Raw genomic sequence first — 17,925 nt, 5'->3', positions numbered from 1 at the left:
GTGATGGACACACTGGAAGAGGCAGAGATAGACACAGAACTCACCTGTGCTCAAGGAACCTCGGGTGCCATGGGGAGAGGAGACCCCTGTTCAGTGTCCCAGCCAACAAGGAGTCTCGCGTCACTTAGATGTGCTACATCTCTGACCTAGATGTTCTTACTTAGATAACATGTGCCTCCTCTGTGTCACCTGTCTGGCCTAAAGTGACCCGAGACATTTCTCCAAGTAACCTGGCCTGGCCAGTCCTGCCTCATCATACTTCATGATGAGGTATTCACAATTTGTAATTCAGGAAGAGAGAGAACTTTCTTAAAGCTACATGAAATGGCCTTTTTTTTTTTTTCATGTAGGAAAAGTATCTATAATGATTATTGATGTATCATATCAGAGTCTGGGAAGCTATTGATCCGTGATTTGAATGTGGATGCTGGCAGGTGGAGAATATTGAGGCCAGCTGCTCTGGTGACCACCTCTGTTCCATTTATTATGACCCTCACGTGGCTGCAACACCAGGAGGTGGGGGTGCAAACTTATTTGGAAGACACAAGTGTGTCTCCCTTTCAGGGGCTCTTGGGTGAGGAAATGCAGCCACTAACATGAGAAGCTGTTAGGTGGAGGGGGGCCGTCATGGAGGTCAGGGTGAGGACAGTGTTTTGAGGAGAGCCAGCTCAGGAGGGATCAGTAGACCTAATGGCTACTATACTAGTGCTGGCCTTGAACCCTTTCTCAGAATGATCTCTGAGAAGTCTCCCGAATGATCTCTGAGAAGACTGCACGGAGCAGTCACTGGAAGGAACATTCCCAGGTGACACCACCAAGTGCTGCACTTTTGCAGCTGAGCCTGATCTCGAAGGCTATGATTTGGTGTAGGCCTCTGAGCTGGATCGTGTAACTTCTGACATGGCCTTGCCTGTTACCATCAGTTGCCGCTTGCTGGGTAAGGAGCATGTTCTAGTACTAGATCGTGGTGATGGTTGTACAGCTCTGTACATAGTCCAAACTGACTCGTCCACTGAATTCTATGGTGCATGCTCATATCTGGCTATAAAAGGGCTACAAGGAAAAAAATACTATGACAGGAGAAGCCCTCTGTAGAGAGGGATTTCACCAAACGAGTGACCTGGAGCCTGAATTTGCAGAGTCCGCGTGTGGAGGGGAGGGTGATGAAGAGACCTGTTGTCTTTCATGACAGCTAGTGAGCGATGCAAGCCCCATTAGCTTGTCCGAGTGACAAGTGACCACAGCGTGTGCCCATGTGCAATGGGCTCCCGAACACCCATTTATTGCTGTTGTCATTTTTGTAGATGAGCGTGGTGACGCACCATAACACACCGGCTTTTTGTGACGATGGGCAGTGTCATATCTTCTGTCATCCCATGTTTGTTTGCTGCTCTGTCGCCCATTGTAATTTGTTTTTAACCAGCCTCCTGTGACTTATTAAGCAGCTCCAGAACACAATTGACTCTTGCTCCCAAATCACCAGGCGCCCAAAGTGATAGAGACGTCAAATCATATCCTCAGACCGTTGACTCAGATGGCTGGCCTCCACGTTGGTGAACCACTGGCTTGTCTCCTACCCTAAGTCGGGAGGGGCTCTGGAGTCTATGGGATTTGGGGCCGGGCAGACCTCGGTTTGTTTCCAGGCTGTGTGACCTGGAGTGAGCCTCCGAACCTGTCTTAACTCCAGTCCTCTCTGTGGTAGGGGTGTGGATCTCATGGGGTGGTGTGGATCTCAAGGGGGTGGTTCTGGGGACAGAATAAGAACATGCAGGCTATACCTAGCATGGAGCTTCTGCAAGTCCCCCATCAACAGCCACAGGCTGGAAATGGAGGGGGTTTTAGAGGCTAACCTGACTTGGCCTTTGCAAAGCCCAGGGACCAACAGATGCTTTATTCCCCTGCCCCCAGCTGTGGAGGGGAGTAAAGCAGAGATTCTCATACATGGAAACCAACCAAGTGCTTGGTCACTGAGCCACACCCCAGCCCCAGATCCCATTTGAATGGCTGTCAGTATGCGGACCTCCAATTTGTGCCGACTCAGAGCAGAGAGCCCCTTAAGTGAGCAGCAGTGGCCTTGAGGCACCCACCCAGGTATTATGTGATGGGGCATTGTCTGTCTCTGTGGGGATATGTGGTGATATTAAGAGAAGCTCTCTTTTGCCCATAAACACACCCTTCTATCACCTCTCCTGGGGTTCCAGGGTCCTCCTCTGTACTCCACAGAACTGACAAGGTATGTCTGGGCCTTCACGCAGGCCCACAGTTACAGATCTGCACCAGCAGGCTTCTAAAATAACCACAGCACAGAAGGCCTGGAATGTTCTTGGGCTTATATTTGGAATTGCTGTTGGAAACAGTCTTGGCCAAATGTAACACCCATCTGTTCAGAGTGGTTTGGGACTGAGAAGATGGGGTAGATCACAGGAGGGGGCTGGGCAGCCCTGACACAGGGTGTTGGGGACTTTTGCGTCCCCCTACACCCCCCCCCCCCCCGCCCCTCATGCTACTTCAACCCCTCCAGGCTAGGCTGCTGGAGCCACTGCCCTCACTGGAGAAAATTTCCCTTTTATGAAGCCGAACTTTCCACCCACTGGTCTATCCTTTAGGGGTTCAGAAGAGCAACCGTCCTACTGAGTCTTTGTTTCCCTGCAGATGCCACGCCTTCCCTGTCACCATCTGGTACCCAGAACCAAAGATGGGTGTCCCTTTGGGTCTAGGATTGTCTGCCACCTTCCTGTACCCTCCCCCAGACTCTGGTTGCTGTCTTTGTCACTGCAGCCTCAGGTGGCATCGGTGTCCCTATGGTCCTGTGATGACTCATACAGCTCACACTGTGCTGCCCTTTCTCCTACGTCATCACAGTGCTATTGGGGTTAGAGCCTAAACTGTGAGTGTTTAGGTCTGTGTCTTTCCATTTTATGTTGCTGCACACTCCTGCCTGCTCTGACTCTTTCAGGTCCTCTAGATAGATATTCTTGATCTGTTGGCTGTCATTTTCAACGTTTTTTGAGGGGCTTTAATCATCCAAGTGGCTTGTCAGTCATCCAGGGTCATTAGCTTTGTGGATGCTTTGTCCTCATTCTTCAGAGGACTCAGCTCCTGCCTTGCCATGACCCATCTTCTGGTTTCCTTCAGGAGATATGGTGGCCTCATGGCCAGTTCTTTCTGTACATTTGGGGCCGATGCTCAGGGTCTCTGGTGGAGAACGGCATTGAATAAAATAGCCCCTCCATCTTCTTTGGGTTAAGGACTGCACCATTTTTCTAGGGCTGTTCCAGTAAATCATCCCACACTCAGTGGCTCTAACCAACAGACATTTTTCTGTTCCAGTGTGGAGGTGGGAGTCAGAAATCAGGATGTCACACAGGGTAGGTACCCTCCACAGGGTCTGAATCTGTCCTCTGCCTAGCCCTGGCTTGCAGCTTCTGGTGGCTTTCAGCAACCTTCAGTGTTCTGTAATTGGCTACCGGAGTCTGTCTCTGCCCCAGAAGTCTCTCATCTTGCCATGAAAGTGACTTCCACTAATTTAAAAGGTTGAAAGTTAGTTGGTATATATAAGTTTGCCTATGGATACCCCGAACATGCAAATCTATAGTCTCACTTGGGTAGGGTGCAGGTTCCTGGATGGAACATCGAACACATTCCAGTATTCTCCCAAGGAATTACTTTCCTGTCTCTGAAGAACTTCAGGGAATCGGCAGGCATTTTTACTTGGTACCAAGAATTGAATCCTTTTTTAATTACTCGTGCCAACGCATGCATGTGAAGGCCATAGGATAACTCTCAAGAGTTGGTTCTCTCCTTCTACTATGTGGGTCCCCTGGTGGTCCTTGCAATCTCTACAGTCAGCCATGGAACAATCCAGGGGAGGCAAAATGAAATTTGTTTCATTTTGGCTTTAGTTAGCCATCACTGATTCAGACTTCTGGAGTCTGACACCAGGCAGTGTATTTTAGCCACATTTAAGCACTGCACCATTTTGGAAAGAAGTTTCCTGATGCCAATTAACTCAGTACCCGGTCGGTATACAACACAACTTAAGGTATATTTATATTGAAACTGTTTACAGAGTACATATGACTTCTTCCATGAAGATGAGTTCTGTTGACTTAGAAACAATGTTCAAGATAAGGCTCTAGGGAGAAGGACTGAGGTCAACATTTTCCCTATGGGAGTCAGGATTGGCCTGGCCGTAAGAGAATATAGAGGTCACTTAGACTGTTGTAAAATACAAGTTGACACCTCTCACAAGAGTGGCTTTTATGAACTGAGAAGCAAAGCTCAAGATTTGGTGGGAAAAGGTCTGGACTAAACAAATATAAATATTCTGGGAGATCTGGGTGAAGCCTGGTCTTATAGATAACAAAGAATCACCAGGTTGTAAACTACATCCTTTCCCAGCGTTCTGGGCGGAAGACGGGTAAACATCTCTCTTTGAAGAGACAAGCCTGCGTGTTTAACTTCCCTGGCCTCTTCGGCGCTTATCTGTGTGCACAAAGACCTCTTACATACCTCTTGGGTCCCAGGGATTGAACTCAGATTGACAGGCTAGGCGTCAGGCACCTTTAACTACTGAGCCATCTTGCTGGCCCAAGTTCTTTTGAAATGTTTGGCTGGCCAGGCTGAAATCAACAAAGCAGTCCATTCCGATCTGTGCGCTGATTTTAGCTTAATGCTGAGCAATCCCAAACATCTCGAGACATCCTCTGTGGACCTTGGCTGAGAAAGAATACTCAGGGAGACTTCAAAGGCATTGTGCCAGGTGGGGGGTTGAGGTCAATAAGATCCCTGTGAAGTGGCACATGGGGTGGTATGGTGTTGTCAGATACAAGAGTGGTAAAAGTGCCCAGTGGCAGCCCTGGAAAGGGCTGTAGGATGCATGGAGCTCAGTGGAGGTGGAAACACAGGGGTGATGCTCAGCACCGATATCTCACCCCTAGATGCGTAAGGATGGGGAGACTCACTGGAAAGAGAGATAACCGGCTGGAGATGCGGGGGACCAGAGAGTACAGAGCTGGGAGGAGAGGGCAGCATGCCACAGAGCCCCAGTCACTTGGCACCAGCCCAGCACTGCCCTTGGGAGCGGGTGCAGTTAGGGTTTCCGTGTTCATGAAGGGCGTCTTACCGAGCTGTGGGAGCACGGGCAGGTGTTTGCAGGAGGAGCAGAGAGAGAAACATCTGGAAAAACAAAGCCGAAAGAGGGGAATTCTTGCTTTCTCTGTAAGCAGAAACGGAGGCGAAACAGAGTTAGGAAACACATCCCAGGAGCTCTCAAAGTGAAGAAATTATCCCCACATCTGCTGAAGCATTCAAACAGACTTCATTTCCGGCTGTCGCTGGAGGTGTGGGACTGCTGTGATGGGGCTCTGCAGTGGAGGAGAGAGCGGTTGAGCTCAGCTCGGAATCCAGCGAGAAGAGGGATTTTTATATGCAAGGAGCAGGGCCTGGGAGTGGAAAATCACTAGAGGGGAGCGTGGAGGGGAAAACGCGGCACCAGGAGTCCTCCCTCAGCAAGCCGGGGGACTAGACATCCGCTGGGCTAGGAGGATCCCGGCCAGGTCAGAGGGTGGTCATTGGTTTGGGAGTTGGGGTGGGTTGCAGACAAACCCACTAAACCATGTCTACAACCAAAATGTCAACAGATTTCTTTAGCTGAAGGATCTAATAGCCTCCCATGAATTTTCTGTCCCTCCCCTCCTGTCCCCTTTCTTCCCCCCACTCCCCTCCCCTCTCCTCCATCTCCCAGGGGTCTAGATTTGTAGTCAAAGTTGGCCTTGAACTCAATGTATAGTTCAGGTTGTTCTGGAACTCAAGACCTTTGTTCCTCAGCCTCCTGAGTCTGGGATTACAAGCCTACACCTTAGCACCCAGCTTCATAAATTCTCTCTCTCTCTCTCTCTCTCTCTCTCTCTCTCTCTCTCTCTCTCTCTCTCTCTCTCTCTCTCCTTTGTTTTTCAAGACAGGGTTTCTCTGTGTAGCCCTGGCTGTCCTGGAACTTGCTCTGTAGACTAGGCTGGTTTCTAACTCAGAGATCTGCCTGCCTCCAACTCCCGGGTGCTGGGATTAAAGGCATGCACCATTCTTTTAACAGCAAGATTCTCACCAAAATGGGATGATGCACCCTTAAAAATGGGCCACCGACAAGTGAGGTTAAGGGAGGCTGGCAGCTCCTGTGGAAAGTGTGGTTACATGCAAATGCACATGTGTGGTGTCTGCACAAACACACCGGTCTGCAGGTGTTTCCATGCATATTTGTGGGTGCGTTTAGTCTGTTTTGAGACAGGGTTTTTACAAAGTAGCCAAAATTGGCCTAATAACTTTTATCTATCCCCTATGGGCCTTGAAATCAGGGGTTCACCTGCATCAACCTTCTAAGTGTTTCGATTACAGGTATGAACCACCCTTCCCGATTTTTAATATGTTTTTAGACATTCAGAATATCTCTGGGGGAAATTCAGGGATTTCACAGGGATGTGTAATCCTTCATGGATGGCATCTACCCATGGTTTGGTTCCCTTCGAGAGAAGGGAGTGAGACAGCAGAGAACATTTCCATGGCTTCTCTTGGATGGGTTTTGAAAGCTGGTTGTGGACACAGCCTCTGTCTGAGGGACCCAGAAGGAATTTTGAACAGCGAGGTGGGGTGGTGAGATGGCTCAGTGGGAAAAGGCACCTTCTGCCGAGGCCGAGAACCCGAGTTCAATCCCTGGACACCTATGGTGGGAGGAGGGAGCCGCTTCTGCATGTGGTCCTCTGACCTCTACATGCAATGCTGTGGCATGACGCCACCCCCACTCCCAATAAAGAAATGCGTTTTCTTTCAAAAGCCAACGTAGGTGAGGCGGCCTAGCAACACACCTGGTGGACCTGAGTTTCCTTTCTGGAATCCGGATAAAGGTGGAAGGAGAGAACTGGGTGCACAGGGCTGTCCTTGAATCTCCACACTGATGCTGTGGCGTGTGCATGACCTCCCACACCCCAATAATACACAAAATAAATTTGACAAAACCAACCAAACGAAACAACTACAAACTAATAACAAAAGCCACACTGGGTGGTGTTTGGAGGCCGTGTAGACATGTCTGAGTGGGAAGGGGAGGTGGTGTGTTATAGGTGGGAACAAGACGGGAAGGGAGGGAGCGGGGGAGGGAGGGGGCTTATCTGAAGCAAAGGGAAGAGAAATTGTTGTATTTTAATAAATCAAACTCGCTAATGTAATGGCAAAATGATTTTCATTGTCGCCCACGTGGTGTGGTTTCACGTTCTCGGATGGTAAGATTATCCATTTATTTTATTCACAGGTTGTACTCAGACTATCTCTACTTTGCAAGTTCAAATAAATCTGCAGATGACTTTCACGAGAAGGTGACAGAGGCTCTGCAGCTGTTTGAAAATTGCATGCTGGATTATTCACTGCGCGCCTGTGTCTACAACAACACCCTGAACAACGCCATGCCCGTGCGTATTCACCAGGCCAGCCCATACAGAGCGGGGCCACTCTGATGCTATTATGTGCAGGGGCCGTTGTGAACGGGGGTTTTAGGACAGAGATGAGGACAGAGCCATTGAATGTGCAAATGATACTGAGCTGCCTTTGAGCAGTGGCTAATGTGGAAGCAAATACTCCTGGCTGGGAGAGCCATGAAAGCATCTGGATCTTTCCAGCCTGCTACTGTCTGTGTCCTTCTTTGCCTGCCACCCAGACACTTGGCATCATGCATCTCCTCCCTCTACGAGTGAACCAGGGTGCATTTAGGAGGACCGCCATTTAGTAAGGCTCCGAAGGCATGCTTTGTAATTAGAGATGTCAGACAGAAGACACCAGTCTTCAGGGTGTCTCGGAGCATGGGCTGTTCTGTTGGTTTCAAAATTACCCACTCGTGAGTCTGAATGCTCCAACAAGGTCTTCACTGGAGAATGTTCTCTTGACTCCTCTGTTATTCTCTGTCTCCTCTTAAGTAATACACCTAAAGTTCTAGCCTTATGTAAACAAAACAAAGCAAAGCAAAACAAAACACTTGCTGGCTGTGAATCCAGTAACTTAACTGCACATCTCCACTCTAGGTTCCTGGGTCTAAATGCTTCCACAGTGAGGCTCTTGTGTTAGGTAGCTACTTGTCCCATGTACGGCCACGTCACACATCAGTTATACACAGACTGCTGTAGATGAGACCCCCTACCCCAGGGCAGTAAGGCTCAGGGGAAAGATTCCTGTCTCTCTGTCTGGCTTCTCAGACCATCTTTTCTTAGTCTGGACTGTCTTCCTGCAGGCATTGCTGTTTGGTAAGGAAGACTCAGCCTAGGTAACCACATTTTCAGATAGGCAAGCTTTGGAGGCAGACCGTGGCGTGGGTTCACTCTGGCTTTTCCTGGCTGTGTGGCTCGTACAACCGTCTTAGCCTCTCTGAAATTCAGGTGCTTCATTATAAAACTGCCAGACTGTTATGGGAATTCAGGATTGCGCGCGCGTGTATGTGTGTGTGTGTGTGTGTGTGTGTATGTCTGCATTCACAAACGTATGGTACTGCACTCTGGTACAACGGGAACCCACTGAGGAGTGGAAGTTCTCCAACCTGGTTGGAAAGCCTTAGACTCCACCAGCGTTGGCCGCCTACCAGCCTGGGGCTGTTCCTCTATGCAGGCCGTCCTATTACTGGGGCTTGCTTTAACAGAACAGGGACGCCGAGGCTCTATCTTGTTGCCTTCTGTAGCCGGCTACCCAGGCATGGGGAATCTGTGAGGCCCAAGTCTAGGCTTTGAAACCCAGCTTTCTTTAGGGCTCCAATGCGTATCATGCAGCGGGCTCCAGAGGGTGGGAGAAGGCAGGTGGTCTGTTGGGAGAATTCAGATATTCCTGGATGCAGCCTGCCTCAGGGTTGCTTCCATCCTGGGCCTTCTGGAGTTTCCTGTTTGTGGTGATGGCGTGAAACTCCATCTCAACACAAGCCTGCAAAGTAGGTGGGAAGACGGGGCAGAGGGAGGCAGGAACAGGCCAGGTGAACAGTGAGGGGTGGGGTGTTTGGCTAGTGTGGCTACATGTTAGCCTCGGTTGGCCGGGTGCCGTGGGTAGAGAGAGGCAGGGATTTGGGAGTCCTGACGCAGGCGTAGTTGGGTTTAATAGCCGGGAAGTGCGCTTCTCCCGCCCTGGGAAGGGGTCGGCAGCTGATGGAAGCAGATCTAGGTGTGGTGACATTTCATTCTACCCCGAGGTTTGTCCTAGGAAAGGCAAAGCCTGCACCAACCAGGCTGGATGCACTCTGCCTGTCTCTAAATAGGGTTCCTAGAGACAGGATATCCACAGCCATTTCCTCCCACAGAGAAGAGGGGGTGTGTGCCTGCCTGGTGTGTTTCCTCTCTTCTTCCTGTCTACAGGCCGACTGCCCATGGGAACACCATTGTAACTGGGTGGGAAGTCCATCCCCACCTCTGGGTGTGCTAGAAACATCCGGACTAAATGTTTGTCAAGTCCATTGGTGAGAGACCGGAAGTATCTAACTTGATTCATTGCTCACGGCGTACTATCCTAAACTTTACATCCTCATTGACCTCTGAAGTTGCTCCCAATTTACAGACGGGGACACTGAGACTCACTGGAGGTGTGCCAGTTCTGATAGCCCTCGAAGCCTGTCTGCCTTTCCGTGCTCTTAAAAGTGGTTCTGAGGCAGCAGGAGGCATGTGCTCTTCAGTTTCACCTGTGACGTGCCAAGGATGACAACATCATAGCCTTGTACCTCTTATCTAAGGGAGAGAGCTCCAGGGGCGTGGCAGTGGACAGGGTGGCTGAAGTCCAGGAGTGTACTCCCTGAGCCCACTGAGGTGCCTCATGGAACCAGGGTGCTCACTCTTTACCAGAGCCCCTCCGTGGTGGAAGGGGCATCACAGCCATGAGGGATTGGACCTCGTGACTGGACTTTGTTGGGAGTTAGCTGTCGTGTCCAGGCAGACACCCCTGCCCTCCTGCCCTTCTGGTTCTTTGTCAGTGAGTCACGAGGCATCCAAAGGCTCAAAGGCTTCCTTCGGCTTTGGTGTCTTCTAATTTTAAATGTATTGGGCCCTTGCCCTAAATATTTCCTCTCCATTGGTTCTAATTTGGTTCCTGTCCTGTGCTGGACAGACATGAGCGCAATGGGACTTTGGTGCTGTCTTAGGGGTGTCTTCACGGTTCCCAGTTGCAGTGGTGTTGCGCACACATAGACAATGTCCCTGAGGGGCCCAGAGCTCTCCCTGGCAGAGGAAGGGGGTTCTGAAACCAGTAGGCGGAAAGCTCTCCCCTTGGGAGCCAACACGTTTGTCGGCATCCCATGTCCTCCCTCCCTGGACCATCAGCCCTCCCGGGAGCAGCCCTCCCTCTGAGAAAGGCCCTGTGCGGTCAGGGCTCTGCAGGATGTCCTACAGTGGTAGACTCTCCAAGATGCTTTCAGAGGTTGTTCCGTGCCCAGGGCAGATGCAGGGACAGGATACAGCTACTCTAAAACACCAGTGTCCTGTCGCTGACAGCCACCTCCCTTCTTTCTGGGAAGGTGTCAGGTTACAAAAATCATTTCTCTGGAAGAGATTAACCTTGTGAGGTCAGGCTGGCTATAAGTTGGTTGTTCAGAGACAGGGGAAGCCCCTGGGGTCCTGACCTAGCACGGGGTTCTCATCCCTATTCCATGTTGGAGGCTACGTGTGTGTTTGTTCCTGAGACTGGCACATGCTCATCTCCTTCAGACCGGTTTGAAGTCTTTGCGAGCCGGGGTGTAAGGTGGTACCAAAGCGAGGCTTAGGGACGGCTAATGAATTTTGGAGACAACTTAGCCATTTGCTATAATTGGTTTCCTTCCTCCCCATCTTCCTCCATCATTAGACAAATGATGAAGTGGAAAAAGAACAGTGAGAGATGAGGACGGTTAGCATCTGCCTGCACTTTGTCAAATGCGTCCTTACTGTGTTGTTAGCACTGTGTCCAGCAGCTCCACCAGGAGCTAACGTGGATGCTGACACAAAGCTTTGTACGAGGTGACTTGATGGCCCTGCCCCCAGGAATCTCAAAGTCAAGTTGGTCAGGGAGAATGATGAAGAGTGGTTGCCTCTAAAATAAAATAATAACAAAATAAATAAATAAATAGATTTCGAGGAATGAATGCCCCAAGGCGGAGCCTAGGACTGGGAGGAGCCATGGAGGAAGAATGAACTGGAAGTTGGAGGCAGCTCAGGGCTTTCCAAATGGAGAGCCCCGGGGCCAGTCAGGCCAGCTCAGCGCTTTACAAAGCACGTGCCTATGATAGGTGGAAGGACAGAGTGTAGAGATGAGCCATCCAGCCAGGAGCCTTGGGGGTGTCTGGTGGGTGTTAATAGGAGTGGACGAAGAGGGTCTGAGTAGGGAGTGGGGAGTGATGCGTCACTCCCACATCTGACGCCAGCTCAGCTGTGAGTTCTGGGGGAAAGTCACCAACCACCTTCAAGTTCAGTATTGCAGAAGAGTTCGCAGGACACGCTAAAGGCTACTGTGACCATGAGCACAACTTATGGCATGGAAAGGCTTCAGAGTCCCATCGTCAGCGAGGGAAAGTGAATGGCACAGGCTCCAGTCGGCTGCTCCCTTCAGAGTCACAGGTGGAGCCAGCTCCTCCCAGCAGTGATGGATGTATGACCACATGACCACAGTGAGGAATCTTTGCCACCCCAAGTTGTAATGTCCTGGGTTCTTACTGGGGCTCCATCACATTACTGACCCTCTGGTTATTCTGGAGACCGGAGCTCCATCAGAAATCACTGTTAGCTTGACTGGTGCTCACATTCTAGGGAAATGAAATTGCCCCTGTTGGGCAATGCAATCCAGAGGCCTTAGCAGTCACCTCCCAGGCCAGAGGGCAAAAGCTGGACCTGTCTTTGAGTGGGACAGTTTTTTTTATTACCAGTTGGCAGTTTGGCATGAGAGAAGGTACAGGGTAAGGACTCAGGAAATGAGTAGGAGGGAAGGAGGAAGGCTTTGCCCGTGCATTGGTTTTATTCCCCTGTGGTTACATTCCAAGGACATCATACACATTCATGGTCATGGTTGTCCTTATATCTTACAGTGTCTGGGGTGTCTTTGAGGTGTCTGTTTTTGACTTTTCACAGCCTGTTGTGATTGGCAACAGGGGGACAGCCACCCACATGTGATGCAGAGAACTTGTATGTCCTTGGCTTCTTTCCCATGTTTCTTCTCTCACTCGTGAGTAGAGGTTGGAACCACCCATGGGCTGTTGTGAAGATTAAACGCAACCCTAAGTGTAGGATTCTTTGCACATGTGGCACGAGATGCCTTGTGTTAAAATTTGACTTTGGAAGGTAATGGTTTGCTAAGACGAGTCTGTGTTGGTTTACAGAGAGATGTCCATCGTTCTTTGGAAAAGCACCAGGGCTGGGGAAGTGTTTTCTGCAGTAACATCTTCCTCCTCCTTCCTAGGTGAGGCTTCAGGTCGGGCTGTATGCTGTGTACCTTCTGGATTGGCTCACTGTCTTTAGTAAGGAACAGTTCCTCATTCTGCGTCTGGAAGACCACGCATCCAATGTCAAGTACACCATGCACAGGGTCTTCCAGTTTCTAAACCTGGGTATGTGTCATGCTTCCGACAGTGGGCTCAGCATAAATTCCAGGGATATGGGCTTTCTCATTTGTGTGTGTATTTATAGTGTGTGTGTGTGTGTGTGTGTGTGTGTGTGTGTGTGTGTGTGTGTGTGTATCTGCACCTGTGTATGTTGAAGTGTGTGTGGGGGGGGGTGCGCATGTGCGCGTGCACACACTCAGGTAAGTCAACATCCGGTGTCTTCCTTACTCTTCTTGTTTTTTTTTTGAGAAAGGGGTCTCACTGAACTCAGCTTGTTGTTTTGGTTAGACTGGCTAGCCAGGGAGTCTCAGGGTCTGTCTTTCTCCCCCTTTCCAGTGCTGGGATGCTGCTGCCAGGCACAAGCTGCCATACCCAGCCTTTAAAGGAGATGTTGAGCATTTAAACTCAGGTCCTCGTGTTGCAGAACAAGCAATTGCAACTCCTTTACCTTCTGAGGCAACTCCCCTTGCCCACGGTGGGCGGGCGTTTTTGGATTGTGCTAGCTTAAGTGTGAAATGGGAAGAGATGGGCTGTGTGAGGCCCAGGGACCCCTGAAGAGAAGCCCGCTCAATTCCTGTTTACCTAGTATCTGTTGCGTGGGGCATTGCATATGTGGCGGTGCAAGCTCTGGAGAGGAGGTCACTCCTCTGAGATCTTTCAACCTGGAAGGAAGCCCAGCCTAACTCACCAAATGACTCTTAGTGTCCCTGGGGAAGGTAGGTACTGTCGTAGTGGGTCTAGTGATGCTGGGGGAGCCTCAGCTGCTGCGGGACCCCAGAGGTGTTAATGAAAGGTAAGCAGATCTGGATTGGATTCTGAAGCGGTTCAAGGGCACAGTGGGTGGCTAGGACACTTCTCCAGTGACATGGAGTTTAGAAGTCTGGCTGTTACATCATCTCAGGTGTTGGTGGGGAAACCCTGGAGTTATAGATGGCTCATGGTTGGCCTTTGGCCTGCCTTCAGCCTGAGGATGCTAGCTGAAGGGCACTCTGCTAACTGGCTATGCCGCTGGCTGCCAGAGGCACATACAGAGGTGAGGAGTGCTGCCTGGGTATAGATGAGTCACCCTCGGACAACTGCTGAGGCTGTAAATGTCAGGTCATGCCACTTTTCCACGGGACGTTTCCCATAGTCCTGTCTAATGACCTGACCTGGGAATTCTGTTAACTGAATATTTCTTGAAATATATCTGACCACCACTGGGATCCAGGACTCTTATCTTTCCTTCTTTTTTGTTATTTTTTTTTCTTTTTGAGAACTGGTATGGGCTGGAATATAGATGCTCTCTTTCCCATTTAAGACTTAGAACCATTTTCCTTTGATTGGACCACATATAAATCTCTTGCATTATATGGTTGCCTTTTATTCCTAAGAGGGACAGGGCTGTAAGGTCAATTTTCTGTCTTGCATACACTGAGACACTGGGCTATTGTAAGGGTTTTGGTTGGGTCCTACAGGCTTGGAGTCCAGAAGCATGGGGCACTAGTGGTCTAGGGATGGGTTGAGCCAGTGAGCTGCTGATGACCCAGAAGCTTGGGGCGGGGAGGAATGCCCTTATGTGTAACCCCTGCTGGCCTGCCCTGGGCATTTCCCCACTGATGCAATTGCTACAGGTACAGGGACCACCAGTCTTCCCACCCTGTGGCCACTACACAAGGAAGAGGAAATAGAATTCCTCGGGCTTAGGCCCTTTGTGTCACTCAAGAACCCAAAGTGGAAATGATGGTGGTAGAATTCCAGGCAACCAAAGTCCCCATATGTGTGCCTGGTACCCTCAGAGGTCAGAAGAGGGCGTCGGATCCCCTAGAACCAGAGTTACAGAAGAGTTAAGTCCTGGGAATTGAAACCTAGTCCCCTGCAAGAACGAGCTCAGTTAACCACTGAGTCCCCTTTCCAGTCCAACCATGGTATCTTCTTTCGAGAAAGTCTTGTTCTTGCATGAAGTACAGCTGGGACTCTTGTGAAGTCCCCTTCAGCTCCAGCCACACCTCCAGCCTTACAGGATCATTTTCCTTCTCCTTACAGGGCCTCTAAGTGAGAAGCAAGAAGCTTTGATGACTAAGAACCCTGCATCCAACACGCGGCGTCCTGAGGATCGGAGCCTGGGGCCCATGTGGCCAATCACTCAGAAAATTCTGCAGGACTTCTATGGGCCTTTCAACACGAGGCTGGCACAGGTCCTTGAGGATGAAGCGTTTGCATGGAAGACACCGTGAGAGCTGAGTGCCTTCTGCAGGAGCTGGGCCTACTAACTCTATCATTGCCAGGACCTCAAACGTCTCCTGGTGGAGAACTGTCACCCACAGTGTGGAGAAAACCACTGGTGCCCCGTCTTCTCCTCCCAAGGCAATAGTTAATGGGAGCTATTTTGACATTTTTCTTGCCATGTTCAGTAGCTCTGCTCTTGGTCACTGGGCTCTTCCACCTGAAGCCTTGGAAAGTACACCACGGCTAGGTTTCTGTCTGTTCCCAGAGTGCCTTGGAGCTTAGGAGGGCAGGCTGGCACCCAGTGGGTAGGAAGAGGAGGCTTTGGGGAGGCCACAGACCAGCCCTGACCTCCTACTTCCAGGAGAGCTTGTCTGGGTGTAGGGTTGGACAGCTCTGGGATCCGATTAAGCCCAAGCTCACTAGAGGCTGTGCTTTGGGGCTCACCAGAACCACCCTTCACATGTCATTTCCCAGCGCACCTTGTGTAAATGGCTAACCCCATCCAGCAGAGAACGGAGCTGCTTGGAGAATGGAGGCTCTCTTCATTTTTGTTCATAGTCCCACGCCATTTTGTTCATATTCTGCAACATCAGAAATGAGCCCTCTTCCCTTTGCTATGTACGCCCAAAAGAAAACAAAACGTCAGCAGGGCGCTCATCTCTCTGACCTCCGGTTCTGCCCCTGCAGACTTTATTTATGCCCAGCATAGAGAAGGAGCACTCTTGAACAAACTGCGTCTTGAGTTTGACTGGCCCTGCCTCTCTTTTCTGCTCCTTTGGATGTTTTCTCAAGGAATTCAGTTTATATTTGGAAAGGGAAGTCTTGCTGTTTATGCCAGATTAGAGCAACCTCAAGGCATCGAACAGTTGGCGGGAAAGGAAGTGAAGACCTCGCCTTGTGTGGAGGGGTCACCAGAGAGCACAAGATGCTTCATATTTTGGTTCTGGCTGCCTACAGGCTCCCTCCCTCCATCTTCCTGTTGGAAGAATCTTTTATCCACATTCTCTGTCATCTTGGCCACAGTTCCATACTCACTAGGGATCTCAAGACATGCATGTCCTCAGAAACACATCTCACAGACTAAGCTTGGGCTATATGCGCTGTGTGGTGACTAGGAGATAGCTTTGCTCCTTATGGACCTTTCCAGGCCTTTTAGGAACTTGGTTTGCAGTAAATAAGCTGAAGGTCTTGTCATCCAGGGAATACCAGAGAGAACAGCTTAAGCCCATTTGGCCCGCGGGGCCAGGTGGGAGTGTCACAAAGCTTCTCCCTGGAGCATTGCCAAGGGATGCTTCCTGTGAAGCTGTGTCCTCAGGTCAGGATCCCGTCCACCAGCGTCGCAAAGTGTACACACTACATACCCGACTGTCACTTGAATGTGTGAGAAAAGCTGGGCGTTGGCAGCAGAGAACGTACAGTTGCTCAGCTACGTGAGTTCTGCTGTCCACCCTCGTTGGAGATAGGATTCTCAGCCCGTTGGAAGGTTCGGAGAGCTCTGGGCAGCAGCATGGACTGGGTCAGTTCTGCTGCTGAAGGGGCTATGTGTCTTGAAGTCTGCGTTCCAGGACAATTCCCCCTTTTCTCCCAGCCAGCACTTGGCTCAGCAGCCAGTGGGGAAATCTGGCTTGAGTACAAGGATGCTTTGGGACGAAATGACGAGAGAGAGAGAGAGAGAGAGAGAGAGAGAGAGAGAGAGAGAGAGAGAGAGAGAGAGAGAGAGAGAGAGAGAATATTTATTTGGAATACAGTGTGTGTGTGTGTGTGTGAGTGTGTGTGTGTGAGTGTGTGTGTGTATGTGTGTGTGCGCATGTGCAGGTGCACACGAGCGTGTGTGGGTGCTTACTCTGAGTGGGTTCCCCTCAGCTATCTTGCTGATGAGGCTTCTCCCTCCATTAGAGACACGATGCCTTTATGGATTAATTTCTCCACCAGTCAGCCTGTCATTTCCAGGACATATCTTACCGCCCCACACCAACCATGATGATATTTTTCCTTGTGCGCTCCTATGCATGTGAATAACATGTAGCGTAATTCTGCTTCTTACAGAAGTATTGCCAAAGGTATTATTTCCAATATTATTTGGTTCATCGCTGATCTTTTTAAATATGCAGCCCCTCCCTTTCTTCCATCTGGGGCTATCCAGACCCGGTTTTCTCTCTAGTGGTCTCTCCCCGGGGCTCACCAGCATTGCCTTTGCTTATGCTCGGTTGAGGCCGGCCTCCTCTTGTTGAGAGCACAGGTAGTGTTTTGGGTGGCGGCTCTGTAGCCGGTTGCCCCAAACCAAAGCAAAACCCAGACCTGGTACCGAAGACACTTCGTATTCCCAAAGCTGTGTGCCAGGTTGTATGAAACCTTCCCTCCCTTTGCCATGTACGGTATGATATGCGAGTCACATTTATTCTGTACTTTTATTCGTATTTAACATAATTAAAGATGGACCCACACACCTGGTGCCTGCGGAGAGTGGGCCCTCCATCACAAGCTTGTCGGCCAGTTCTTTCCATGGTGTCGTGTGTGTGTGTGTGTGTGTGTGTGTGTGTGTGTGTGTGTGTGTGTAAGCGCGTCACATGGTGGGAAGGTCAGCACATGGTGGGAAGGTCAGCACCTCCCCTGCCTTCCTGGAATTCTCACCAAGTACAGGGTCTCATCACAAAGAGATGGCCTGTGATCCTTGCAGTAGAAGACAACCCCAGAGCAGACACTGGGCTGCACTGTTCCCTGGGGAATCCCCGTGGAGTCCTGCCATGGTTGGGTGGCCGGGTGGGAGTCCTGTCCAGCTCCTAGCGGCCCTTGCGTGGTCCTCAGATGTAGGACTCTAAGATCGAATGACCACTGGCTTCAAGGATGAGCGTTTGAGATGCTTGGTGCCTCTGGGTGTGTCTCATCACTAGGCAGGCAGGGTCCTGCTGGAGCTTGAGGAGGATGGGCCGCTCAGTGTTGGCCTCCAGAGCAAAGTGACTCAGATTGGGTCCTTTACACGCTGAGCCACTTTTCCCCGTGAAGCTCCACCCCTTAAAGGTCCCACACCTTTCCTGAACAGCAGCATCAGGAGCTGAAGACAGGGTGCAAACACGTGAGCCAATGGGGACATTTCACATTCAGCCACCATACAACCCTAACGCTGTCAGTGACAGGTGCAAGACTGA

General features: G+C 50.4%; 1 protein-coding gene across 2 annotated transcripts in view; it reads left to right on the top strand.

Moving 5' to 3' along the window:
• The window catches only part of Chst15 (carbohydrate sulfotransferase 15), an 81,064-nt gene extending 63,804 nt beyond the window's left edge, over window positions 1-17,260 (top strand). For both annotated transcript variants that reach the window (XM_006976957.4, XM_042284924.2), the window contains exons 6-8: window positions 7,301-7,457; window positions 12,430-12,577; window positions 14,597-17,260. In XM_006976957.4, coding sequence (XP_006977019.1) covers window positions 7,301-7,457; window positions 12,430-12,577; window positions 14,597-14,787 — 496 coding nt within the window. In that variant the 3' untranslated portion in view covers window positions 14,788-17,260. The remainder of the gene's footprint in view (window positions 1-7,300; window positions 7,458-12,429; window positions 12,578-14,596) is intronic.
• The last annotated feature ends 665 nt before the right edge of the window (window positions 17,261-17,925 follow it).

Source organism: Peromyscus maniculatus, chromosome 1 (genome assembly GCF_049852395.1).
Source record: "Peromyscus maniculatus bairdii isolate BWxNUB_F1_BW_parent chromosome 1, HU_Pman_BW_mat_3.1, whole genome shotgun sequence".
Lineage (NCBI taxonomy): Eukaryota > Metazoa > Chordata > Mammalia > Rodentia > Cricetidae > Peromyscus > Peromyscus maniculatus.
Note: the sequence above shows the minus strand (reverse complement) of the source record. Positions and strands in the feature narration are given on the sequence as shown.